The 27,007-nt window shown below is 42.9% G+C and overlaps 1 protein-coding gene across 2 annotated transcripts in view; it reads right to left on the reverse strand.

Moving 5' to 3' along the window:
* The window catches only part of fbln5 (fibulin 5), a 92,985-nt gene that overhangs the window by 13,467 nt on the left and 52,511 nt on the right, over window positions 1-27,007 (reverse strand). For both annotated transcript variants that reach the window (XM_087989659.1, XM_043698461.2), the window contains exons 6-7: window positions 24,646-24,762; window positions 21,275-21,394 (exon numbers count right to left, since the gene is read on the reverse strand). In XM_087989659.1, coding sequence (XP_087845785.1) covers window positions 21,275-21,394; window positions 24,646-24,762 — 237 coding nt within the window. The remainder of the gene's footprint in view (window positions 1-21,274; window positions 21,395-24,645; window positions 24,763-27,007) is intronic.

The following is a 27,007-nucleotide window of genomic DNA, read 5'->3' on the forward strand; positions in this document are numbered from 1 at the left end:
CAACATGTCCACACCGATGCTCTGAAGAGTAACCCATCCCTCTACCCAATATTTACCCCTTACTAATGCACCTAACACTATGGGCAATTTAGCATTGCCAATTCACCTGACCTGCACATCCTTGTATTGTGGGAGGAAACCAGAGATGACCCACACAGACAGTGGACAATGCATAAACTCCCATTCTCTGTCCAGAGGATTATAAGAAGAGTCAGACTGGGATGGAAACATTAGCTCTGTTTTTCTGTCTCAGCAGATGCTGAGTTTCTCCAGCACTTTCCGGTTTCATTATCTCAACCCTAGTCTGGGCCTCTCAATCAATAGTGCAGCCATATCACAAGATCTGACAGTCCCAACTAATGGCAAATTAGTGACCAAATGGACAGCTAGAGACCTTCCACCTTGAAAGCAACAGCAGGCTGCAACAGGAGTCGAGAAGGTGGCCAGGTAGCATCCGAGGAGTAAGAGAATCGATGTTTCAGGCATAAACTTATTCCTGATGAAGAGCTTATGCCCAAAACGTCAATTCTCCTGCTTCTCGGATGCTGCCTGGTCTGTTGTGCTTTTCGAGCATCACACTCTCGACTCTGAGCTCCAGCATCTGCAGTCCTCACTTTCTCCAGGCTGCAACAGGAGGTGAGTAAGGGAGATGGTGCCTCATAAAGTCAGTGTCCTCTCTCCAAATTTACTAAATTCAAATTTTAAAAATGGATCCTGCAAAGGAATGGCTCGACAGGTGGACAATGCTTGCTCCTACCCACGGTTACAGAGAGTGGTGAACTCGGCCCAGACAATCACAAAGAACAACCTCCCATCTATAGAATACATCTTGACAGGCCCGCTGTCAAGGAAAGGCCGCCAGCATTCTCAAAGGTCCATCCCACCCTGGCAATGTTTTTCTACAACCTCTACCATTGGGGAGAAGATACAGAAGCCTAAACACATGCACCAGCCGGTTTCAAAATAGTTTCTACCCTACTAATGTTAGAATACTGAATGGACTCTCAAACTACTAGCATTCGCCTGTACCTGTGTTTTTGATTTGCTGCTGTTTACCTATTATTAACTTATCTATGGTATTTCACAGCAGAAAGCGGCACGAGCTGCGCGGAAGTGAGGTTGGAGCGCAGAGCTGGTCGGGAAGGTAAGTGATTGATATATAAATAACTTACCTTGACGCCAATGGTCTTTTCACAGCAGAGAGCAGCGCGAGCTGGGCGGAAGTGAGGTTGGAGCGCAGAGCTGGTCGAGGTAAGTGATTGATATTTGAGTGGGTGTGTTCTAGACCCCAGGCCCTACATGGCCTCCCTCCCATCCTCCTCCTCTAATCTAATTTTAAAGTCCACAGGTAAGCTACTCAATGTTCTTGTTTTCGGAGACGAGGTGTAGAGTAATGGCAGTGCAGGCAGTGGAATGTTCCTCCTGCAGGATGTTCGAGGTAGGGGTGACCACCGATACTCCTGCCGACTTCATCTGCAGGAAATGCAGTCAGATCCTGCTCCTCACAGAACGAGGATTATTCGAGAGGCTGAGAGGGTGATAGATAGAAGCGACAGGGACATAGCTACGCCAGAGAACAGAGGTAGCTGGGTAACAGTTAGAGGTGGGAAGGGGAGGAAGCAGGCAGTGCAGGGATCCCCTGTGGTCATTCCCCTCAACAATAAGTATACCGCTTTGGATACTGGTGGGGGGGACAGCCTAGCAGGGGTAAGCTGCAGTGACCGGGTCTGTGGCGCGAGGTCTGGCTCTGAGACTCAGAAGGGAAAGGGGGAGAGGAGGAGAGCGCTGGTTGTAGGAGACTCTCTAGTTAGAGGGACGGACAGGCGGTTCTGTGGACATGGGCGAGACTCTCAGATGGTTTGGTTGCCTCCCAGGTGCCAAGGTCCGAGACGTCTCGGACCGTGTCTTCAGAATCCGTAAGGGGAAGGGTGTGCAGCCAGAAGTCGTGGTGCACGTTGGCACCAACGACATAGGTAGGAAGAGGGGTGGAGAGGTCATTCAAGAGCTCAGGGAGTTAGGCTGGAAGCTAAAACCTAGGACAGACAGAGTCGTCATCTCTGGGTTGTTGCCGGTGCCACGCGACAGTGAGGCAAGGAATAGGGAGAGAGTGCAGTTGAACACGTGGCTGCAAAGATGGTGTAGGAGGGAGGGCTTCAGGTATTTGGACAATTGGACTGCATTCTGGGGAAGTTGGAACCTGTACAAGCAGGACGGGTTGCACCTGAACCAGAAGGGCACCAATATCCTGGGGGGGCAGGTTTGCTAGCACTCTGCGGGGGGGGGGGGTTTAAACTAATTTGGCAGGGGGATGGGATCCGGACTTGTAGTCCAGCAAGTAGGCTAGCTGTTTGTCAGGATGTCCAAGAATGTAGGGAGGCTGTGGAGAAGGTAGCACTGACAGGGAGTACTTGCGGACACAGAGATGGGTTCAAGTGCATATACTTCAACGCAAGGAGTATCAGAAATAAGGTGGGTGAACTTAAGGCGTGGATCGGTACTTGGGACTACGATGTTGTGGCCATCACGGAAACGTGGCTAGAAGAGGGACGGGAATGGTTGTTGGAGGTTCCTGGTTACAGATGTTTCAGTAAGATTAGGGAGGGTGGTAAAAAAGGAGGGGGGGGGTGGCGTTGCTAATTAGAAATGGTATAACAGCTGCAGAAAGGCAGTTCGAGGGGGATCAGCCTTTGGAGGTAGTATGGGCTGAAGTCAGAAATAAGAAAGGTGCAGTCACCTTGTTGGGTGTTTACTGTAGGCCCCCCAATAGCAGCAGAGATGTGGAGAAACAGATTGGGAAACAGATTTTGGAAAGGTGCAGAAGCCACAGGGTAGTAGTCATGGGCGTTTTCAGCTTCCCAAATATTGATTGGAAGCTCTTTAGGTCAAGTAGATTGGACGGGGCGGTGTTTGCGCAGTGTGTCCAGGAAGCTTTTCTAACTCAGTATGTAGATTGTCCGACCAGAAGGGAGGCCATATTGGATTTGGTACTCGGTAATGAACCGGGACAAGTGATGGGCTTGTTAGTGGGTGAGCATTTTGGTGATGGTGACCACAATTCTGTGACTGTCACCTTGGTTATGGAGAGAGATAGGTGCGTGCAACAGGGTAGGTTTTACAATTGGGGGAAGAGTAATTACGATGCTGTAAGACAGGATCTGAGGACCATAAGTTGGGAGCATAGGCTGTCAGGGAAGGATGTCGTGGAAATGTGGAACTTTTTCAAGGAACAGATATGACGTGTCCTTGATATGTATGTACCTGTCAGGCAGGAAAGAGATGGTCGTGTGAGGGAACCTTGGTTGATGAGGGAGGTTGAATGTCTTGTAAAGAGGAAGAAGGAGGCTTACATAAGGTTGAGGAAACAGGGTTCAGACAGAGTGTTGGAGGGATACAGGATAGCCAGAAGGGACCTGAAGAAAGGGATTAGGAGAGCTAAGAGAGGGCATGAAAAATCTTTGGCGGATAGGATCAAGGATAACCCAAAGGCATTTTATGCGTATGTGAGAAACATGAGAATGATTAGAACGAGGGTAGGTCCGATCAAGGACAGTAGTGGGAGACTGTGTATTGAGTCGGAAGAGATAGGAGAGGTCTTGAATGAGTATTTTTCTTCAGTATTTACGAACGAGAGGGACCGTATTGTTGAAGAGGAGAGTGTGAAACGGACTGATAAGCTAGAGGAGATATTTGTTAGGAAGGAAGATGTGTTGGACATTTTGAACAACTTGAGGATAGACAAGTCCCCCAGGCCTGACGGGATATATCCTAGGATTATGTGGGAAGCAAGAGAGGAAATTGCAGTACCGTTGGCAATGATCTTTTCGTCTTCACTGTCAACGGGGGTGGTACCAGGGGACTGGAGAGTGGCGAATGTTGTGCCCCTGTTGAAAAAAGGGAATACGGATAACCCCGGGAATTACAGGCCAGTTAGTCTTACATCGGTGGAAGGCAAAGTAATGGAAAGGGTACTGAGGGATACGATTTATGAGTATCTGGAAAGACACTGCTTGATTAGGGACAGCCAGCACGGATTTGTGAAGGGTAGGTCTTGCCTTACAAGTCTTATTGAATTCTTTGAGGAGGTGACCAAGCATGTGGATGAGGGTAGAGCAGTGGATGTAGTATACATGGATTTTAGTAAGGCATTTGATAAGGTTCCCCATGGTAGGCTTATGCGGAAAGTCAGGAGGCATGGGATAGAGGGAAATTTGGCCAACTGGATAGAAAACTGGCTAACCGGTCGAAGTCAGAGAGTGGTGGTAGATGGCAAATATTCAGCCTGGAGCCCAGTTACAAGTGGAGTTCCGCAGGGATCAGTTCTGGGTCCTCTGCTGTTTGTAATTTTTATTAATGACTTGGATGAGGGAGTCAAAGGGTGGGTCAGTAAATTTGCAGATGATACGAAGATTGGTGGAGTTGTGGATAGTGAGGAGGGTTGTTTTCGGCTTGCAAAGAGACTTAGATATGATGCAGAGCTGGGCTGAGGAGTGGCAGATGGAGTTCAACCCTGCCAAGTGTGAGGTTGTCCATTTTGGAAAGACAAATAAGAATGCGGAATACAGGGTTAACGGTAGGGCTCTTAGTGAGGTGGAGGAACAGAGGGATCTTGGGGTCTATGTTCATAGCTCTTTGAAAGTTGCCACTCAGGTGGATAGAGCTTGTAAGAGGGCCTATGGTGTATTAGCTTTCATTAGCAGAGGGATTGAATTCAAGAGTCGTGAAGTGATGTTGCAACTGTACAGGACTTTGGTTAGGCCACATTTGAAGTACTGTGTGCAGTTCTGGTCGCCTCACTTTAGGAAAGATGTGGAAGCTTTGGAGAGGGTGCAGAGAAGATTTACCAGGATGTTGCCTGGAATGGAGAATAGGTCGTACGAGGATAGGTTGAGAGTGCTAGGCCTTTTCTCATTGGAACGTCGAAGGATGAGGGGTGACTTGATAGAGGTTTATAAGATGATCAGAGGAATAGATAGAGTAGACAGTCAGAAACTTTTTCCCCGGGTACAACAGAGTGTTAGAAGGGGACATAAATTTAAGGTGAAGGGTGGAAGGTATAGGGGAGATGTCAGGGGTGGGTTCTTTACCCAGAGAGTGGTGGGGGCATGGAATGCGCTGCCGGTGGGAGTGGTAGAGTCAGAATCTTTGGTGACCTTTAAGCGGCAATTGGATAGGTACATGGATGGGTGCTTAAGCTAGGACAAATGTTCGGCACAACATCGTGGGCCGAAGGGCCTGTTCTGTGCTGTATTGTTCTATGTTCAATGTTCTATTAACTATGAGATCTGCCTGTATTGCTCACAAGCCAAAGCTTTTCACTGTGCCTTGGTACATGTGACAATAAATTCAATTCAATTCAAATTCAATTCAACATGGGTAGGAGGGAGAGAGGGAGGGACAGCCCTAGGCCATGCCTGGGACATTGTACAACACCACTTCCAGTCTGCCAACAGAAAGCCTCTCCGGGCAATTAGATGACTACCAGCATCTGGAAAATACCCGTCGCCCTCCTTTAATTAAGCCCTTATGGAATCATATTGGTCTACCGTGCAGAATAAAGGCCTTTCATCCCATCGGGTTTGCGCCAGGTAAAAACAAATACCTCACTATTCCACTCTAATTCACTTCTCCCATAGTCTTGGCATCACATGAGCTTTGGCTGTAGTGTTCAATTGTTCCATGTCCTACCCATTCCAGAGATGCGAACAGGTGATTAGAAAATAGTTTAAATTCTGCCTGATTATATTGCTATGACTCACCTCAGGAAGTTTTAATACATTAAAAGGCACTATAAAATTTCAGGTTGTTACTGTGATTCATTTACTTGTATTTTTTTGTTCCTGGAAAGGCTCATATTTTAGCCTCAAAACAGTATGTCCCATACATGCAAATATTATTTTTCTAAATGAGTTCAACCGGTAAAATGGTCTCTCTCACTCATTATTAACTTGTACGCAGGAAAAATTTATATTTACGCAGTGTATTGCAGTTCATTGAAAATTTATGCTATAATATATTTTTAACAGCTAATAATTTGAATTCAGCAATGTAAATAACTCAACCAAGAAAGCTTAGAAAGATTGACTGGATAATTTAAATAAATTGTCTTTTAATTCATATAACCAGAACTACATGGCAAGCCAGGATACAAGGTAGATCAAAATTGAATTGTAACTGAAAAAATAGAAATATTACATTTTAAAAAAAAATGTAATAGAAACCAGGAATTTTTAACACAATGTCTGCAAACGTCACGAGCAGTGGCCGAGTTTCCTGCAAATAATGTATTGTGATAGAGAGGCCACAAGGTGGCGGTTTCAGCATTACAGGTTTTTGTTTTAGGTTAAATATTGTCTTTTCTGGTTCTCTTTCACTGCAATTTCTTTTACAAACTTTTAAAAGACAAATCAGAAGAAAAGAAATATGTTAGCTTTTATGTTTCTTCCTTTCAGATCATATTTAAGATACCATTTGCTCTTTTTTGTTGCATGACAGGTTTTCCAGTCACAAGTGGGAGGGTATTGGCGGATTGTGGACGTGAATTTTACCAGAAGAGGTACAGGAGGCCTGGAGTCTACCATCCTCAATGCCATTTCCTCTGGGTGAGCAGTGCTGCTGCAGACTGACATTGTCCCAGGATGTTGATACTGAACAGCTGAGTAGGACCTGCAACCTGAAGAGCAGGTGACCATGTCATCCTAGCAGCCATCAAGGTGACAGTGACACTTACCTGTTATGCTAATGGTTGCTTCCAACAATCCACTGGGGATCTACGGGGATCTCTCAACTCTTGACCTACAAATCCATTAAAGCTGTTACCAATATAGTTTGTACTGGATCACACTGCCTAATCTCATTTGCTGCCTGCTTGGCAGTAGGCTTTGCCAATATAGCTGGCATCCCCCAGGCACAGGGTGCTACAGACTAAATAGGCTGAGGCCATCTCATATTGTGGCAATCCTCTTCAACAGAAAAGGCTTCCATTCCATTAATGTACAAATCTTCTGTGATCGATGGTACCACATCCTAGACACTTGACAATACAGTGCTGAGGGAATGCTGCGCTGACAGATGTGGGTCTTTCAGATGAGACATTAAAACAAGACCCTTGTCTGCTTCTCAGATGGATCCAAAGATCCTGTGGCCCACTCTTTCAAAGTGGGCCAGGGGTGACCTCCCCAGTGTTCTGCTCAATATTTATCCCTCAATAAACATCAGTGAAACAATCATATTGTCTTTCTGAGCTTCCTGTGAGCAAGTTTGCTACCATATTTCCCTCCAATGGTCACTGGATATATGCAGTTCACCAACTTTAGGTTTTCATCTGAACCATGCTGGGGTGCAGAGTCCTAGCAAATCACATAAATAAGCCTATAGATAGTGCTTTAAACTAAATGGTGTGTGGGGACGAGGGGACGAGAGGGGGAGGATTCAGTTATTGGAGAAATTAGAGAACCCAAATGAAAGGAAGCGGTAAGAGTGCAGAACTCAGGAGAGGTTATTAAAATCTCCAGCAGATACAAATAGGACAGAGTATCTGGAAATGGTTAGCAATCAAACTTCAAGTACACTGGATAAATGAACGACAATGAGAAGAGGGACGGTTAATACAGGACTCAAGGTGTTATATCTGAATGTATGCAGTATAAGGAATAAGGTAAATGACCTTGTGGTGCAGATCGAAATTGGCAGGTATGGCATGGCGGGCAAACGAAGACATGGCTGCAATGGGATCAGGATTAGGAACTGAATATTCAAGGATATACATCCCATCAAACAGAAAGGCAGGTGGGTAAAGGGGTTGGGTTGCAATAATAGTAAGAAATGAAATTAAATCAATAGTAAGAAAAGAAGTAGGGTCAGATGGTGTAGAATCTGTGTGGGTAGAATTGAGGAACTGCAAAGGTAAAAAAGCCATAGCTGGAGTTATGTACAGGTCTGCAAACAGTAGTCAGGAACTGGGGCACAAGATACACCAGGAGACAGGAAAGATGTACAGGAAAGACAAAATTACAGTGATCATGGCGGATTTCAATGTGCGTGTGGACTGGGAAAATAAGGTTGGTAGTGGTTCACAAGAAAAGGAATTTGTGAATGTCTGCAAGATGGATTTTTGGAGCAGCTTGTGCTGGAGCCCATTAGGGAACAGGCAATATTGGATTTAGGGCTGCGTAATACGGCAGACTTGATAGAGTGAAGGAATCCTTAGGAGGCAGTGATCATAACATGATTGAATTTATTCTGCAATTTGAGAGAGAGAAGACAGAATTAGAGGAAATGCTATTTCAGCTGAACTACAAAGGCATGAGGGAAGAGCTGGGTGGAATGGACTGGGAGAGGAAGATAGCAGGAAAGACAGTGGAACATCAATGGCAGGAGTTTCTGGGAGTAATTCAGGAGACACAGCAGAGATTCATCCTGAGGAAAAGGAAGCATGGTACAAGGAGGATGAGGCAACCATGGCTGACTAGGGAAGTCAGGGATAGCATAAAAGCAAAAGAGAAAGCATAAAAAGTAGCGAAGAACAGTGAGAAACCAGAGGATTGGAAAGCTTACAAACACCAACAGAGGTCAACAAAAAAAATGAGGGAGTAGATTAAATATGAAGGTAAGCTAGCCAGTAATATAAAGGAAGACTAAGAGCTTTTTCGATAGATAAAGAGCAAAAGAGAAGCAAAAGTGGATATTGGGCCATTGGAAAATGACACAGGAGAGATAGAAAGGGGGAACAAAGAAATGGCTGAGGAACTGAATAATTACTTCATGTTAGTCTTCACAATGGAAGACATGAGTAATTTCCCAAAACTTCAAGAGAGTGAGGGGGCAGAGTTGGGGATGGTGGCCATAATCAAGGAGAAGGTGCTAGAAAAACTGAAAGGCCTGAACGTAGATGAATCACCCGGAACAGATGGACTCCACCTCAGAGTTCTAAGGGAGATAACTGAAGAGATAGCGGAGGCATTAGTGATAATCTTTTAGAAATCACTTGAATAAGGGAGAGACTGGAAAATCACTAACACAACACCCCTGTTTAAAAAGGCAGTAAGGCAGAAATTAGAAAATTACAGACCAATTACAAACAAACCTCAGTCATGGGTAAGATCCTGGAATCCATTGTGGAGGATGAGATTTTTGAATACTTGGAAGGGTATGGTAAAATACAGCAGAATCAGCATGGTTTCATCAAGGGAGGTCATGCCTGACAAATCTGCTCGAATACTTTGAGGAAGTAATGAGCAGATTAAATCAAGGAAAACCAATGGATGTTATCTAACTGGACTTCAAGAAGGCCTTTGACAAGGTGTCACACAGGAGGCTACTGAGTAACATCAGGGGCCATGGTGTCAGAAGCAAGGTGCTAGGATGGATAGATGCTTGGCTGTCTGACAGGAAGCAAAGAGCGGGGGTAAAAGGGTCCTTTTTAGGGTGGCAGTGGGTGACATGTGGTGTTCACAAGGCTCAGTGTTGGGACCACAACTTTTTACCTCCTACATTAACAATCTGGATGAAGGAACTGAGGGCATTCTGGCTAAGTTTGCAGATGATACAAAGATAGGTAGAGGGACAGATAGCATTGAGAAAGCAGGGAGACTGCAGAAGGATTTGGACAGGTTAGGAGAGTGGTCAAACAAGTGGCAGATGGAGTACAATGTGGGAAAGGACAAGGTAATGCACTTTGGTAGGAAGAGTAGAGGCATGGACTATTTTCTAAATGAGGAGAAAATTCAGACTTGTGAGTTCTAGTCCAGGATTCTCTCAAGGTAAGCTTGCAGACTGTGTCAATAGTTAGGAAGGCCAATGCAATGATGGCATTTATTTTGAAAGGACTTGAATATAAAAGCAAGGATATACTTCTGAGGCTCTATAAGCTCTGATCAAACTACATTTTGCGCCCCAAATCTCAGGAAGGATGTACTGGCCCTGGACCATGTTCAGAGGAAATTCACAAGAATGGTCCCAGGAATGAACAGCTTAACATATGAGGAACATTTGAGCATTCTGTGCCTATACTCGATGGAGTTTAGAAGAATGAGGGGTAATCCATTTGAAATATAGAGAACACTGAATGGTCTGGACAGAATGGACATTGGGAAGATGTTTCCATTGGTAGGAGAGACTAGAACACAAGGGCACAGCCTTAGAGTAAAGTGAAGATCTTTTAGAACAGAGCTAAGGAGAAACTTCTTTAGCCAGAAAGTGGTGAATCTATGCAATTCATTGCCACAGAAGATTGTGGAGGCCAGGTCATTGAGTATATTTAAGACAGAGATAGATAAGTTCTTGATTGTAAAGGGGATCAAGGGTTACGGGGAGAAAGCGGGAGAATGGAGTTGAGAAATTTATCAGCCATGATTGAATGGCAGAGCAGACTCGATGGGCCAAATGGCCTAATTTCTGCTCCTATATCTTATGTTCTTATGGTCTAATGGCTTTATACAAATGCATGAATATCTCACAAAAACCAGGCGAGCTATAACATTACATTTGAGGACCGCATTCCTGCCCTTTCCACTATCAGACTCCTTGAATGTCCTATTGACCACTGCTGTTAACACAGCAACTCTACTTACAAATCACTGTTGCTCCAATTTATAACCAGTTCTGGTCTGTGTTACATTAGAATGCTTGAATTTTAATTTGTGCATGAATTTAAAACTGCAGCTTGTCTCACATCACCCCTGGGTTTTATTTCAATTGATCTTAATTTGGAGAGTTGCGATGAGGCTGCTGATTTGACATCACCTCCTTTACATCTTCCAGAGTGAGACTGTACCCTCTCACAATGGAAAAACAAATAGCAGTGTTTGATGACATGGAAACTTTGGAGTAACTGAACATACATACTCACACTGCAACATGTATGTACACAGTTCCAGGCACTGCACACTGCTGTGTCATCCACAAATGTCTTCACTGCACATGTGCACACGGCCTGACATGGGACAAGAGAGGAGAGAGAAAGAGAACAGACCAAGGAGGGAGGGGTGGTGGGGATGGGTGAGAACAGACTGGGGAGGAGTTGGTAGAGTAGGGGAGAGAGAATAGACCAGAGAAGAAGGGGAGAGAGAATGGATGAGGGTTGGGGAATGATTAGGTCCTCGAGGGACGGGGGAAAGAGAGACTATTCTCTGTTTCCCTTCACCTCCCCCATCCAATCTCTTCTCCATCAACCCCCCCAATCCCAATCTTTCCCCGACCCCTTCCCTATTCATGGTTGCATCCTTCGGTACACATAGTGTGGTAATGGAATAATGCTAAGTGCCCTTAGCATCAGGAAGCACATACTATTTCATATTAGCAGGCAGGCCAGTGTCAAAGATTTGCATGTGCACACGTTCCTATCAATCTTCTGCACTAGCACATGTGCACACACCTTCCTGGAGTGTACATGTTCCTCGGGGTTAGTAAACAGAGCCAAAACAAACACCTTTCACACTTCATCTCATTGACATTAGAACAAAGAAGAACAATACAGCATAGGAACAGGTCCTTCAGCCCTCCAAGCCTGCGCTGACACATTTTGCCCTTTCATACTAAAACTGTCTTCACTTACAGCATCCATATCCCTCTATTCCCGTCCTATTCATGTATTCATCCAGGTGGTTCTTGAATGCTATTATTGTGTCTGCTTCCACTACCTTGCCTTTTGGACTCTGATAGACAAGCAGGAGGCTGGCGGAACACAGCAAACAAGGCAGCATCAGGAGGTGGAGAAGTCAACATTTCAGGTGTAACCTTTTCTGAAGAAAGGTGACACCCGACACGTTGACTTCTCCACCTCCTGATGCTGCCTGACTTGCTGGGTTCTTCCAGTCTCCTGCTTGTCTACCTTGGATTCCAGTTTGTCTCTAACCAAGTTTGGACTCGGAAGCTACAGAACTTGAGGATGTAAATATTCATGTCAAGAAAAGAGTTTATATTACAGAAGAGGAGGTGCTGGAGGTCTTTAAATGCACAAAGGTAGATAATGCCTGATCAGGTGTACCCCTGAACTTTGTGGGAAGTGAGGAAAGAGGTTACTGGGCCCTTGTTGAGGTATTTATATCTTGGATAAGCACGGGTGAAGTTCCGAAGGACTAGGGTTTGGCTAATGTAGTGCCATTATTTAAGAAAGGCTGTAAGGAACAACCAGAGAACTATAGACCAGTAAGCCTTATGTCAGTTAAGTTGCTGGAGGGGATTCTGAGGACAGGACTTACATGCTTTTGGAAAGGCAAGGACTGATTAAGGATAGTCAGCATGGGAAATCATGTCTCACAAATTTGATTGAGTTTTTTGAAGAAGTGACAAAAAAGATTGACAAAAGCCAAGCAATGTTGTCTATATGGACTTCAGCAAAGCATTCAACAAGGTTCTGCATGTTTGACTGGTTAGCAAGGTAAGATCACAGGAGATCCAGGAGGAGCTAGTCAATTGGATACAAAATTGGCTTGAAGGTAGAAGACAAAAGGTGGTGGTGGAGGGATGTTGTTTTGGAGGCCTGTGACCAGTGGTATGCCACAAGGTTCAGTTCTGGGTCCTCTGTCTTTCATCATTTCTATAAATGATTTGGACGTGAATATCGGAGGTATGGTTAGTAAGTTTGCAGATGACACCAAATAGATGGTGTAGTGGACAGTGAAGAAGATTATCTCAGACTACAATGGGACCTTGTTCAGATGGGCTATTTGGTTGAAGAGTGGCAAATGGAGTTTAATTTAGATAAACGTGAGGTGTTGCATTTTGGAAAGACAAAACAGGAGAGGACCTATCCACTTAATGGCAAAGTCCTGGGGTGTGTTGCTGAAGGGTGATCTTATAGAGGTTTATAAAATCATGAGATAGGGTGAATAGCCAATGTCTTTTTTCTAGGGGTGAGGGAGTCCAAAACTGGAGAACATAGGTTTAAGGCGAGAAGGTAAAGATTTAAAAAGGACCTGAAGGATAACATTTTCATGCAGAACGAGTATATGGAATGAGCTGCCAGTTGAAGTGGTAGAGGCAGGTACAAATACAACATTTAAAAGGCATTTGGATGGGTATATGAATAGGAAAGGTTTAGAGGGATATGGGCTTACGTCAGATTGGGATGTCCGGTTGGTGTGGATTAGCTGAACTAAAGGATCTCTTTCTGTGCTGTATGACTCTGACTCTATGACTCCCACCTTTGTTGAATTTTTCTTCAGGCTTTATCCTGTACATTTTACCCTTGGCTGTGAAATTCCTTGCTAAAGATCGATCCATTGTAAGGATTAAACCACAAATGTTAACCATCTTTCTAAAAATGTGCTGAATTTATCGTCTGGCATTTTCAAGGTTTACTTTTTTTCAGCAACAAATGTTGATGGCACCATTGAGGACTACTGCAGTATCAACACTGAGATGGCCTAACTAACCCAGAGTTATTAACAGTTGTTTCACACTATCAGTGCACTGACTTCTCCAGAGCAGCTCCTTTGATAACATACCACCAAGCAAAAACATACAATATAATAATTTTCTTGTAAAATATGCTCACCAGGGAATTTGAGGACTCTCAGAGGAACACGCTGTCCTGTCTTTTCAGAAACATGTTTGAATCCATCTGACAGATGAGGCTACAAACAAGTCTTTCTGCACATCTGCAGTTTGCATTCTATGGAAGAGGCTTCTATGGAACTCATTGGAACAGAAGACTTGATGCGCCTAACTCTGTTCCTACACCTTATAGTCTTTGGGAACTTAGGAAACTCCCTTGGGGGTGTTGGTTCTGTTTTATGTTGGGAATAAGGTTTTATTGTAAAGACATAGCAAAGCGAGCCTTACTCTGTCATAGCCTGACCTGAGCATGCTCAATGCTGAGTGGTACAAATTGGAAAACATTCTATTTCTCAAAATTCCCATCCTGAAGTGAATTGAGTCACCGAAGTAAATCCTATAACATAATGGGTAAAAGTGGGAAAGCCAGTGTTGGACTGGGGTGTACAAAGTTAAAAATCAGACAACACCAGGTTATAGTCCAACAGGTTTAATTGGAAGCACTAGCTTTCGGAGCACTGCTCCTTCATCAGGTGGTTGTCAAGCAGCGCTCCAAAAGCTAGTGCCTCCAATTAAACCTGTTGGACTATAACCTGATGTTGTATGATTTTTAACATTGCAGAGATAAGCAATCATAGCACAGAAGGAGGTGGTTTGACCCACCTTGCTAATCTTTGCACTGGCAACCCTATTATTCCTATTCTCCTGCCCTGTATTTTCTCTCTTTTTAGGTTCTTATTCAATTCCCTTTTGAAGGCCACAATTGAAACCTTTCCCAGAGCCTAACCATTTACTGCATGAAAGAGATCTTACTGATGTCACCAAAGCCTCTTATGACAACCATGGTAAATTTAATCCTCTGGTTAATGACCCTTCTTCCTTCATTAACCAGTTTCTCTCTACCCATTCTTCCCAAAGCCCTGATGATTTTGAACAATCTTATTTCCTATCAAACTTCATTTCTCCAAGAACAGCCCCAGATTCGTCTCAGAATCATAGAATCTTACAGTGCAGAAGAGGCCTTTCAACTCACCGTGCCAGCATTATTTATTCACATAAAGAAGTCTCTCATCCTTGGAACCATTCCTGTAAATGTTTTCTGCTTTCTCTGGTGTTTTACCATGTTTCTAAAATGTGGTGCTCAAGGCTTAACACAATATTATCATTAAGGCAAAACCAGTGTTTTACAAAGGTTTTTCATAATTTCCTTGCTGTTGTACTCTACATTTATATATAAAGCAAGGATTCTGTATGCATTTTAGCCATTTCTTAACATTTCCATCCATCCTCAACAATTTATGCACATTGTTTGGTATTGAAATTTAATCTCTACCAATGTGCCTCTTGGCTTGCTGTAGTCATGTGACTGCTACCATGTAGCATACATATTTGAGGCAGCCATTTTGCAAGTACTTCAATAAAGACAGTGTGAAGACCAAACTGCTGCCTTTTGAACACAGAACATTCATAAAACACTCAAATCCTTATAACATCTTCAAAATCATAGCCTTTTGTTTATATTGTCTCAACTTGTTTTTCTAACCAAATGTCTCTCTTCACAGTTCTTTGCATTAAAGTTAATGGGCCACATCTCCATGCAAGGAGAAAGTGAGGTCTGCAGATGCTGGAGATCAGAGCTGAAAATGTGTTGCTGGAAAAGCACAGCAGGTCAGGCAGCATCCAGGGAACAGGAGAATTGACGTTTCAGGCATTCATTCCTGAAGAAGGGCTTATGCCCGAAACGTCGATTCTCCTGTTCCCTGGATGCTGCCTGACCTGCTGCACATCTCCATGCAATCCAAACCTGCTCTCTTAAAGTGTATTGTAATTCCCCCAGCAGTTCACAATAGTTTCAAGTTTGTGTTATCTGCTAAGTTGGAAATAGTGACATGCACAGTCAAGTTATATATAAAGAGGAAAAACAATGGTCCAACAGTGACACCAACTCCTATTGAGCTTCACTGTGTACCTTTCGCCAGAACAAAAAGCAACCATTCACAGCAATGTTTTGTGTCTCTCAGCTAATCTCATATCCCTGCTGCCCCTCTCTCTTTCCATGTGTTTCCACTTTGTTAACTAACCTATTAAGGGTGGTTCATTATCTTTTGGATGTCAATCAACCTCAGGACCCTGACCAAATTCTTACTTTCTGAGAGAAAGCTAGAGCTGTATTTATGCAAATATTTCTGAGTAGAATATGAAGATAGGAAATTATTTTTTATTGGTCAGAGTATTGAGTACAGGAGTTGGGAGATCATGTTGTGGCTTTACAGGACATTGGTTAGGCCACTGTTGGAATATTGCGTGCAATTCTGGTCTCCTTCCTATTGGAAAAATGTTGTGAAACTTGAAAGGGTTCAGAAAAGATTTACAAGGATGTTGCCAGGGTTGGAGGATTTGAGCTATCAGGAGAGGCTGAACAGGCTGGGGCTGTTTTCGCTCGAGCATCTGAGGTTGAGGGGTGACCTTATAGAGGTTTATAAAATCATGAGAGGCATGAATAGGATAAATAGATGAAGTCCTTTCTCTGGGGTGGGGGAGTCCAGAACTAGAGGGCATAGGTTTAGGGCGAGTGGGGAAAGATATAAAAGAGACCTAAGGGGCAACTTTTTCACACAGAGGGTGGTACATATATGGAATGAGCTGCCAGAGGATGTGGTGGAGGCGGGGGCTGGTACAATTGCAACATTTAAAAGGCATTTGGATGGGTATATGAATAGGAAGGGTTTGGAGGGATATGGGGCCGGGTGCTGGCAGGTGGGACTAGATTGGGTTGGAATATCTGGTCGGCATGGACGGGTTGGACCGAAGGGTCTGTTTCCATACTGTACATCTCTATGACTCTATGACATCCATTCCATTCTTAAACTGTATATTTTAACTCTGCAACAAACAGCGAAATTCACAGCTGACCTTGGAGGAACCTGCGTGGGAGAGCTCACAGCACAGGAACAAATACGTGCATAGTTTTTAAGTGTAGTTTTGCTGTAAATCGACAATAGAGAATAGAGTGGGCTCTTTCTTGATTATATGTTTTATTGAGATCTGACTCCTGATTAAATTTTGAAAATATAAGCCATAAATATTAAGTTGGCCTGGAGCGATAAGGCAGTGTTATTTTCTGGTTCGGTAGATTGTGAAGGAGCAAAGATGGCCTTCAGTAGAGTGATGTGCTATTCCAGTCGGATGTGGGAGATTAGGGAGAGTTTCTATTTACTGATGATTATGTCTACAGGAAGTATCTTTGGTTGCAAATCCCGTCATATCGCATGGATCAGTTAGAGCAGCAGTTACAGGCAATAAGGAATTGACAGGAGCGAGGGGTGTGATGGATGGCAGTTATAGAAAGGGAGAGGATGCAGAATATTCTCAAAGGGATGAGGGATCATCAGGGTTCAATGTACACATTGAAACCATTAACATAGGAAGAGAAAGGGATGAGATTCTGAAGGGAGAATATAGAAAGTTAAGCAGGAATTTAAAAAGGACATCCTCAAGAGTAGTAATATCTGGATTAGTCTCAGTGCTATGAGCTAGTGAGCGTAGGAATAGGAAGATAGAACAGATGAATGTGTGGCTGAGAGGTGGTGCAGGGGAGAAGGGTTCACATTTTTGGATCATTGGAATCGCTTCTGGGGTAGAAGTGACCTGTATAAGAAGATGGATTGCACATGAATTGGAAGGGGACTAATATACTGGCAGTGAGATTTGCTCGAGCTGCTCAGGAGGATTTAAACTACTAAGGTAGGGGGTTGGGACCCAGGGAGATAGTAAGGAAGGAGATTGATCTGAGACTGGTATAGTTAGGAAAAGGAATGAATCAAATAGTGAGGGCAGGCAAGAAAAAAAGCAGAGAACAAGGTAGAACTGATAAATTAAACTGTGTTTATTTCAATGCACGAGGCCTAACAGGGAAGGCAGATGAACTCAGGGCATGGCAAGAAACATGGGACTGGGATATCATAGCAATTACAGAAACATGGCTCAGGGATGGACAGGACTGGCAGCTTAATGTTCCAGGATACAAATGCTAATGGAAGGACAGAAAGGGGGGGGGCAAGAGAGGAGGGGGAGTGGTGTTTTTGATAAGGGATAGCATTACAGCTGTACTGAGGGAGGATATTCCCAGAAATACATCCAGGGAAGTTATTTGGGTGGAGCTGAGAAATAACAAAGGGATGATCACTTTATTGGGATGGTATTATAGACCACTCCCCCAATAGTCAGTGGGAAATTGAGAAACAAATTTGTAAGGAGACCTCAGTTATCCGTAAGAATAATAGGGTGGTTATGGTAGGAGACTTTAACTTTCCAAATATAGACTGGGACTGCCATAGTGTTAAGAGTTTAGATGGAGAGGAATTTGTTAAGCATGTACAAGAAAATTTTCTGATTCAGTATGTCGATGACCTACTCTTGGGAAATAAGGCAGGGCAGGTGACTGAGATGTCAGTGGGGGAGCACTCTGGGGCCAGCGACCATAATTCTATAAGATTCAAAATAATGATGGAAAAGGATAGACCAGATCTAAAAGTTGAAGTTCTAAATTGGAGGAAGGCTAGTTTGGTATTAGACAAGAACTTTCTAAAGTTGATTGGAGGCAGATGTTCCCAGGTAAAGGGACGGCTGGAAAATGGGAAGACTTCAGAAATGAGATAACGAGAGTCCGGAGACAGTATATTGCTGTTAGGGCGAAAGGCAAGGCTGGTGGGTGTAGGGAATATTGGATGACTAAAGAAATTGAGGGTTTGGTTAAAAAAAGAAAGCATATGCCACGCATAGACAGCAGAGATCGAGTGAATCCTTAGAAAAGTATAAAGGCAGTAGGAGTATACTTAAGAGGGAAATCAGGAGGGCAAAAATGGCACATGAGATAGCTTTGGCAAATAGGGTTAATGAGAATCGAAATGCTTTTTATAAATATATTAAGGACAAAAGGGTAACTAGGGAGAGAATAGGGCCCCTCACGATCAGCAATGCAGCCTATATATGGAGCGACAGGAGATGGGGAGATAGTAAACAAGTATTTTGCGTCAGTGTACACTGGGGAGAAGGACATGGAAGATATTGAATGTGGGGAAATAGATGGTGAGATCTTGGAAAAAGTCCATATTATAGAGGAGGAGGTGCTAGATGCCTTAAAATGCATAAAAGTGGATAACTCCCCAAGATCTGATCATTAAAACTCTGTGGGAAGGTAGGGAAGTGATTGGTGGGCCCTTTGTTGAGATATTTGTATCATCGATAGTCACAGGTGAGGTGCCAGAAGACTGGAGGTTGGTGAACGTGATTCCACTATTTAAGAAAGGTGGTAAGGAAAAGCCAGGGAACTATAGACTGCTGAGCCTGATATCAGTGATGGGCAAGTTGTTGGAGGGAATCTTGAGGGAAAAGGATTTACATGCACTTGGAACGGCAAGGACTGATTAGGGATAGTCAACATGATTTTGTGCATGGGAAATCATGTCTCACAAACTTGAATGAGATTTTTGAAGAAATACCAAAGAGGGTTGATGAGGGCAGAGCTATGTTGACTTCAGTAAGGCATTCAACAATGTTCCTCATGGTAGATTGGTTGGCAAGGTTAGGGCTCATGGTGTAAAGGGAGAACTAGCCATACAGAACAGAGGGTTCATGATGGAGGGTTGCTTTTCAGACTAGAGGCTGTGGCCAGTGGTTTGTCACTAGAATCAGTGCTGGGTCCACTGCTTTTCATCAGTTATATAAATTATTTGGATGGGAGCATAGGAGGTAGTGTTAGTAAGTTTGCAGATGACATCAAAATTGGAGGTGTAGTGAACAGCGAAGACAGTTACCACGGAGTACAACAGAATCTTGATCAAATGGGCCAAAGGGCTGAGAAGTGTCAGATGGAATTTAATTTAGATAAATTTGAGGCGCTGCATTTGGAAAGGCAAATCAGAGCAGGACTTATGCACTTTATGGTAAGGTCCTGGGGAGTGTTGCTTAACAAAGAGACCATGGAGTGCAGGTTCATAATTCCTTGAAAGTAGAGTCACAGGCAGATAGGATAGTGAAGAAGGCTTTTGGTATGCTTTCCTGTCTTGGACAAAGCATTGAGTATAGGAGTTGAAAGGTCAAGTTATGGCTGTATAGGGCATTGCTGATGCCACTTTTGGAATTTATTGTGTAATTCTGGTCTCCCTCCTCTCGGAAGGATGTTGTAAAACTTGAAAGAGTTCAGAAAAGATTTTCAAGGAGGTTGCCAGGGTTATAGGATTTGAGCTATCGGGAGAGGCTGAATAGGCTGGGGCTGTTTTCCCTGGAGCATCGGAGGCTAAGGGATGACCTTATAGAGATGTATAAAGTCATGAAGGGAATGGATATGGTAAATAGACATGGTCTTTTCCCTGTGATAGAGGAGTCCAGAACTAGAGGGCATGTGTTTAGGATGAGAGTGGAAAAATTTAAAAGGGACCCAAGTGGCAATTTTTTCACACAGAGAGTGGTGCACGTATGGAATGAGCTGCCAGAGGAAGTGGTGGAGGCTGGTACAATTACAGCATTTAAAAGGCATCTGGATGTGTATATGAATAGGAAGTATTTAGAGGGATATGAGCCAAGTGCTGGCAAATGATTAGGATATCTGGTCGGCATGGATGAGTTGGACCAAAGGGTCTGTTCCTGTGCTATACATCTCTATGACCCTATGACTCTAATACCAGTTGAATTATTCTTTTTAATCAAGTCTACAATTCCCATCATAATATCCTCTTTGCAATGTGTTGTTCTGTTATTTCAACCAAATTACAACTGTGGGACACTATTCAAACATTTTTCATTGTTGACAAAACTATCCATATGAAATAACTTAGTACAAATTAATATTTCATTTGGAATTCAAGTTGGATAAAATGTAGCTAAAGCTTTATCAATTACAGCATTGTTTCTCTATCCAGCAGCTGACAAATTTGTCATTTGTTTTATATTAACTGCAACTAATTTTAGATTATTCTATGCAATGTAGTTTGATGCTCACATATATTCCCACTCATTTGGCCACTGTCGGGTGCCCTAGTTCTACTTAGGCTTCACCCTAGTTAATTGCTTCTATTTTCACATTCATGCACAAAAGCCTTTTTACAGAAGAATACCCCCATGCTGTAATAGTGGAAATATGTTCCATTTATCTAATCTGTTCCAAGTGAAGATCTAATAAGCCTTATTAGTTTCCAGCAAAGCCCCTGAGTGGCTGTATACTAGTCGTGGTGCATCATTTGTATGGAAGAGGAAAGGTTTTGGGAGTTACGTCAACAACTACATCTCAGCACTGACCAAGTATGAGCTAATAATGTTAGTAAAAACATGGATCAGTTCATGCATTACTCAATGAAGAGCACATTTTAGTTAGAGATTCTCTAGTGATTAGATTCCCTACAGTGTGGAAACAGACCCTTCAGCCCAACAAATCCATACCAACCTTCCAAAGAGTAACCCACCCAGACACATTTCCCCCTGACTAATGTACCTAACATTATGGGCAATTTAGCATGGTCAAATCACTTGACCTGCACATCCTTTGGAATGTGGGAGGAAACTGGAGCATCCGGAGGAAACCCTTGCAGACACGGGGAGAATGTGCAGACTCCATATTGACAGTCGCCCAAGGCAGGGATTGAATCCGTGTCCCTGGAGCTGTGACGCAGCAGTGCTAACCACTGAGCCACCATGCCGCCCCATGGTGGATAGAGGCAGGAAAACAAAGACAGGCTTTTTTATTTAAAGAAACAAGATTAAATCATTCTGTTCCTTTTCTTACCCTCACAGCCTGTTCCGTCCGAGTTTAACTCATATCCAGTATCACAGCGACAAAGGAAGGAACCATAGGTGTTGATGCAATGCTGGCTACAAGGATTCTCTCCTGCACATTCATCGACATCTAGAGCATGGACATACAGAATCAGTGTCAGCACAGCGAATCACTTGTTACAATGTAATCTAGAAAATATCATTTATCTCCTTATGAAAATATTGTCACGGTGAATATCAGGTGACTACTGTCAATAACCAACATAAATTTCGAGAGTGTTGAACTGGGGTTAAAGAGGCAACCAGCAAAGAGTTCAGTGTTAAAGAGTGAGCACAAGGTAAAAATATCTTACAGTCTAGATACATAGGCAAGGGAAATACTTATTTAAAAAATGAATGTAAATGACAAATAATTGACCTTCTGTCCAAAACAGCAATGCTTTTTTTTAAAATTACAATTGGATGTGACTTATCAGGCTAAAGTATAAAGCCTGATATACTTTGAATAAGCATCATCTACACATCTATTTATTACAATTTATGGAACATGTGGCTTGTAAATTGATTGTATTTCATGCAAGGGAAACTACTTTCCTACTATTCATATCAGCATTTACACAATTCTACATCTAGATCACTACTATCATTAACACTCCCTTTGTATTTTGCTCTGGGCTCTCTCACTATCTGTTTGACTCACTCCTCCTTCCCTCTATCAACAACATAAAAAAAACATTAGTTTCCAAACCCCCTTCAATTCTGCAGAAGAATCATGTTTAGCTGAATGTTAATCTGTTTCTCTCTCCAGAAGCGCTGCCAGACCTGTTGAGTTTCTCTAGCTCTTTGTGGCTTTTATTATTTCAGATCAGCAGCATCTCCATTACTTTGTTTTAATTTCACTGTAACTATTTTATTGGCTATAAAACATTTTTATGATGGCCTGAGATTATAATAGGCACTATATTAATGCAAGACTTTTTTTTTATTTTTGCAACAAATGTTCACTACAGTTAAAGAAATCCTCAAGTGATACAAGGCTGCATCCCAAAAAAGGAACTGTCAAAAATTGTTGCCTCAGAGACAAATAATGCCCCAACAATGGCTAATTTCAATAACTATGCTACCAGCATCCCCCACTCTTGGGATTAATGCTTTGCTCTCCTACCAGAGTCAGCCTATCATAGGCAGAAAGGCAGAAGATGATTGAAGATAAATCCATGTGTATGGAAACAGTTATCTCTGTAATCAGCCTGTCTAACTTGCTGATACCTGGAATGAGGTGCTGCTTGACACTGCCTACCCACAGAGTAATATTTCTTGAAATGGCAGAACAAAGGCAAGTGGTGACTGGGTAGATGGTTGCAGGGGCGAACTAATGCATTAGATCTATGCTTAGCTGAGTGAACAATTACTGCAATAGAGTGCCTACAAATTTCCATCATGATAGTAAGACATGGGGGCTATCAGTTGAAGATGCACTCTCTCACATAGTTAACATGAAATATGTAGCTTACAGCATTAAGATCCATTGCCTAAGGAATGGTACTGCTAGATGGGCCATGGATGAAGCAACGCTTCCAGTTTTGGACATTCAGCTTTCAGGATGAATATTGGTTTGGGGAAAAAATGAAAAAAAACATAGATGGAAGAACCTCCTAAATCATGTGTGCATATATCAAGAGGGACATAAGACTGTCACAGAAAGTCATGACTTACAAACTTTCCACTGTGCTCATTTAACATGTGACAATAAAGCTAAAGCTAAAGTCTGTTTTTAATGAAAATGATGACTTAATGAAAATGAAAGTCTGTAATCAGGTGTTGAAGGGTAATTAACAGGTGAATAAGGAGAAGCTTGATGTACTAAATCAGGTGAAGAAAACAAAGAAATTTCATTACTAAGAACTAAGAAAACAAATCCAAGTGTAACTTATCAGTAATTTTTTTTTACCTGGACCTCTTAATTTATTGCCAAGAGTGTCACATACTTCCTTCATTTATTCTTTCAAGGGATGTGACATTGTTGGCTTGGCCAACGTTTATTGCCTATCCCCAATTGCCCTTGACAAGGTGATGATGAGCCATCCTGTTGAACCACTGCAGTTCCATGGGATGCAGGACCACCAATAGTGCTATTAGGAAGTGAGTTCCAGGATTTTGACTTAACGATAGAAAAAGATATGGCGATATAATTCATGTGTGGGAGGTGTGTAGCTTGGAGGGGTACTTGCAGCTGGTCATGTTCACCTCCTTTGAGGTGGTAGAGTTCATGGATTTGGAAGATGCTGAAGGAGCTTTATTGAGTTGCTACAAATGATGCATCAATTTAAACTGACAAAGGCAGCAAGTAATGAAGAGACTTGCTTTCTTTTAGAGCATTTCATAACAAAGTGCTTCACAGCTAATTAAGCACCTTTGAAGTGCAGTCACTGTTGCAAAAAAATGTTGCAGCCAATTTGCACACAGTCTCAACCTCGCAACTCGGCACCGCCCTCTTGAATGGTCCTATCTGTCCATCTTCCTTCCCACCTATCTGCTCCACCCTCCTCTCTGACCCATCATTTTCACCCCCACCTTCATCTACCTATCGCCTTCCCAGCTACCTTCCCCTCCAATTTATCTCTCAGCCCCCTTGGCCCAGAAGCCTCATTCCTGATGAAGGACTTATGCCCGAAATGTCAACTATCCTGCTACTTGGATGCTGCCTGATCGGCTGTGGTATTCCAGCACCACACTCTTCAACTCTGATCACCAGCATCTGCAGTCCTCACTTTCTCACAACAATGTAATAATAACAAGATAATCTGTCTCTGTGATGTTTGAGATATAAACTTTGGGCGGGATACTGACAATAACTCCCCTGCTCTTTATTGAAGCATTTCAATGGGATCTTTAACATCCACCTGAATGTGCACTCAATGCCTTAGTTTAACATGGCATCTTAAAGACAGAGCATCTCACCTTTGGTGGGAGTGTCATCTTTGAGCTTTGTGCTCACGTCCTGGACTGGGACTTGAATCCACAATCTCTTGGCACAGAGGAAAATGTGCTACTATCCAGGACAGGCTGGTACAAGGAGGGACATTGCAGTTTTTTATGAAGGGTTGGACAAATCTAGGCTTTCTTCCTAATACAGGAAGATGCTGAGAATGGTCTATCAATGGCTTTAATGATGAGGTGAACGTTTCTTTCTGGCTTCTGATGAAATTATGCCATTGTTGGGGCATGGTTAGAAATATAGGGACATGCCAAAAAGCAGCAAGAAACAACTCAGCTCCAATGCATTTTAAACTGGAACATACTATGATTTCAAAAGTCACTGTGGCACGTCCCACTCTGCATTTTGCCACTTAGATAGAATGACGTCTAAAAGCTCATTACCTTGACATGATCTCCCATCAGCGTTCAGTAGGAATCCAGCATTACACTGGCAGGAGTAGGAGCCAGCAATATTGGCACACAGCTGCTGACAATATCCATGTCGACATTCATCAATATCTGGAGAAGAAACAGACAGGCGTGTAGAGAGAGACATGTTTTCATATTCAAAACAAGAGATAATCACATAGCGTTTTACCTCTTTAGTTATCCCTTAACTTCAGGGGTGAATGCAAAGGAAGAACTTTCCTTTTGTATTGTGGTACAGGTGATGTTATTTTAAGAGATCCCATAAACTTAGGAGATAATTTAATTTAATCCTCATTTTAATTAAATATGTTTGAAAAATACTTATTTGCTCACTCCAAGCTAGGACAAAGAATATGAGAAAACCATAAGATAAGACCATAAGGCGTAGGAGCAGAACTTAGGCCATTCAGCCTATCGAGTCTACCTCACCATTTAATCATGGCTGATAAGTTTCTCATCCCCATTCTCCTGCTTTCTCCCTGTAACCCTTGATCCCCTTGACAATCAAGGACCTATCTATCTCAGTCTTAACTATACTCAATGACTTAACTATATTCAAGGCCTCCACAGCCTTCTCTGGCAATGAATTCCATAGATTCACCACTCTCTGGCTGACGACGTTTCCCATTATCTCTGTTCTGAAAGGTCGTCCCTTTGCTTTAAGTCTGTGCCCTCAGGTCCTAGTCTCCTCTGCCAAAGGAAACATCTTCCCAACATCCACCCTGTCCAGGCCATTCAGTATTCTGTAAGTTTCACTTGGATCCCCCCTCATTCTTCTAAACTCTATCAAGTATAGTCCCAGAGTCTTCAAACGTTCCTCATATGTTAAGCTTTTCATTCCTGGGACCATTCTCGTGAACCTTCTCTGAACCCACCCCAGGGCCAATATGAAGCTTATGATTCCCTTTGTCCTCAACTATCTCTCACTTTCAATCTTAAATACTTCCAGATATTGAGCATCCATAGCATCTAGGATAGAGAATTTGAAAGATTCACAACCAATATCAATCTGAAATGACAAGCCCTTTATCCTGAGACTCTGTACACCAAAATTCTCCAGGCGGAAAAATAGCAGCCTCTGTGCACCTGTCAAACTCTCAAAAAATGTATACTTTCCAATGCATGACTTTTCATTCCCCTGAGTTCCAAAAGATTTAAAGTCCAGTCTACTTGACTTCCCTTCATATGTCATTCCTGTCACTGTAGTGAACAAGCTCCAGCTTTAATTTACCTCATAGAAAAGAAGTCAGTGCACCACGTAGTACCCCTGGAAAATCCATGGGATTTCTCCAACAGAAGATTGCCACACTCTTTGAAGTACAAACAGTTAAAAAGGGCTGTAATTCTGAAGAGAAATCAGGAATAATCCATAATGTTTCACTGTCCTAAAGTGTTATTGTTAACTGAGAGTCAATTTGCTTTTATTAAAATTCACTTGTGGAATGCAGCCATTGCTGCCTCAGCCAGCATTTATTGCTTATCCCTAGTTGCCCTTGAGAAGTTGATGGTGAGCAGCCATCTTGAACCACTGCAGATCATGTGTTGTAGATAGGTAATGTTTAACGTAGGGAGATGGGGACAGGGAAAGTACCAGAACTGATTGAAGAATCATCAGGCTGTCCTTTAATCTGATTGGAATATAGTTGAGGGGCTGAGATGTAGTACTGGCAAAGCACAGCAGGTCAGGCAGCATCTGAGAAGCAGGAGAATTGACGTTTCAGGCATAAACCCTTCATCAGAAATGAAGTTTCCTGATGAAGGGCTTATGCCCGAAACATCAATTCTCCTGGTCCTCGGATGCTGCCTGACCTGCTGTCCTTTCCCAGCAGCATACTCTCGACTCTGATCTCCAGCATCTGCAGTTCGCACTTTCTCCACTGTTGCGGGGCCACAATGATTCCAGCCAGGAATTGTTTCCTCCTTTCAAACTTTGTCAGCAAAGTTGGGAAAATCATCTTTTATCAGCACAGTGGTAAATAGAGCTTGTTTCTCAATACATTTATCATTTTGCCTCAGGTAATAATTTGTTTGTCCTATTGCTGCATAGCAACCAGAGAATGTCATCCACACCCAGCTGAGCCTGCTAATCTAGATGAGGCACCAGGTAGAAGGTAGGCAGTTCCTGACAGAGAGAGGGGAGAACTATTTGCAAAAAGGCTTACATTTTTACACATGCTGAGACCTGCATCAATCCTAGATATCCTGGCCAATGAATGGGAATGGGAATTGACAATAGACAATAGGTGCAGGAGTAGGCCATTCTGCCCTTCAAGCCAGCACCACCATTCATTATGATCACGGCTGATCATCCTCAATCAGTATCCTGTTCCTGCCT

The sequence above is a fragment of the Chiloscyllium plagiosum genome, unplaced genomic scaffold (assembly GCF_037043375.1).
Source record: "Chiloscyllium plagiosum isolate Xiang-an unplaced genomic scaffold, Cpla_swu_hap1 HiC_scaffold_8, whole genome shotgun sequence".
NCBI classification, from domain to species: Eukaryota; Metazoa; Chordata; class Chondrichthyes; order Orectolobiformes; family Hemiscylliidae; genus Chiloscyllium; species Chiloscyllium plagiosum.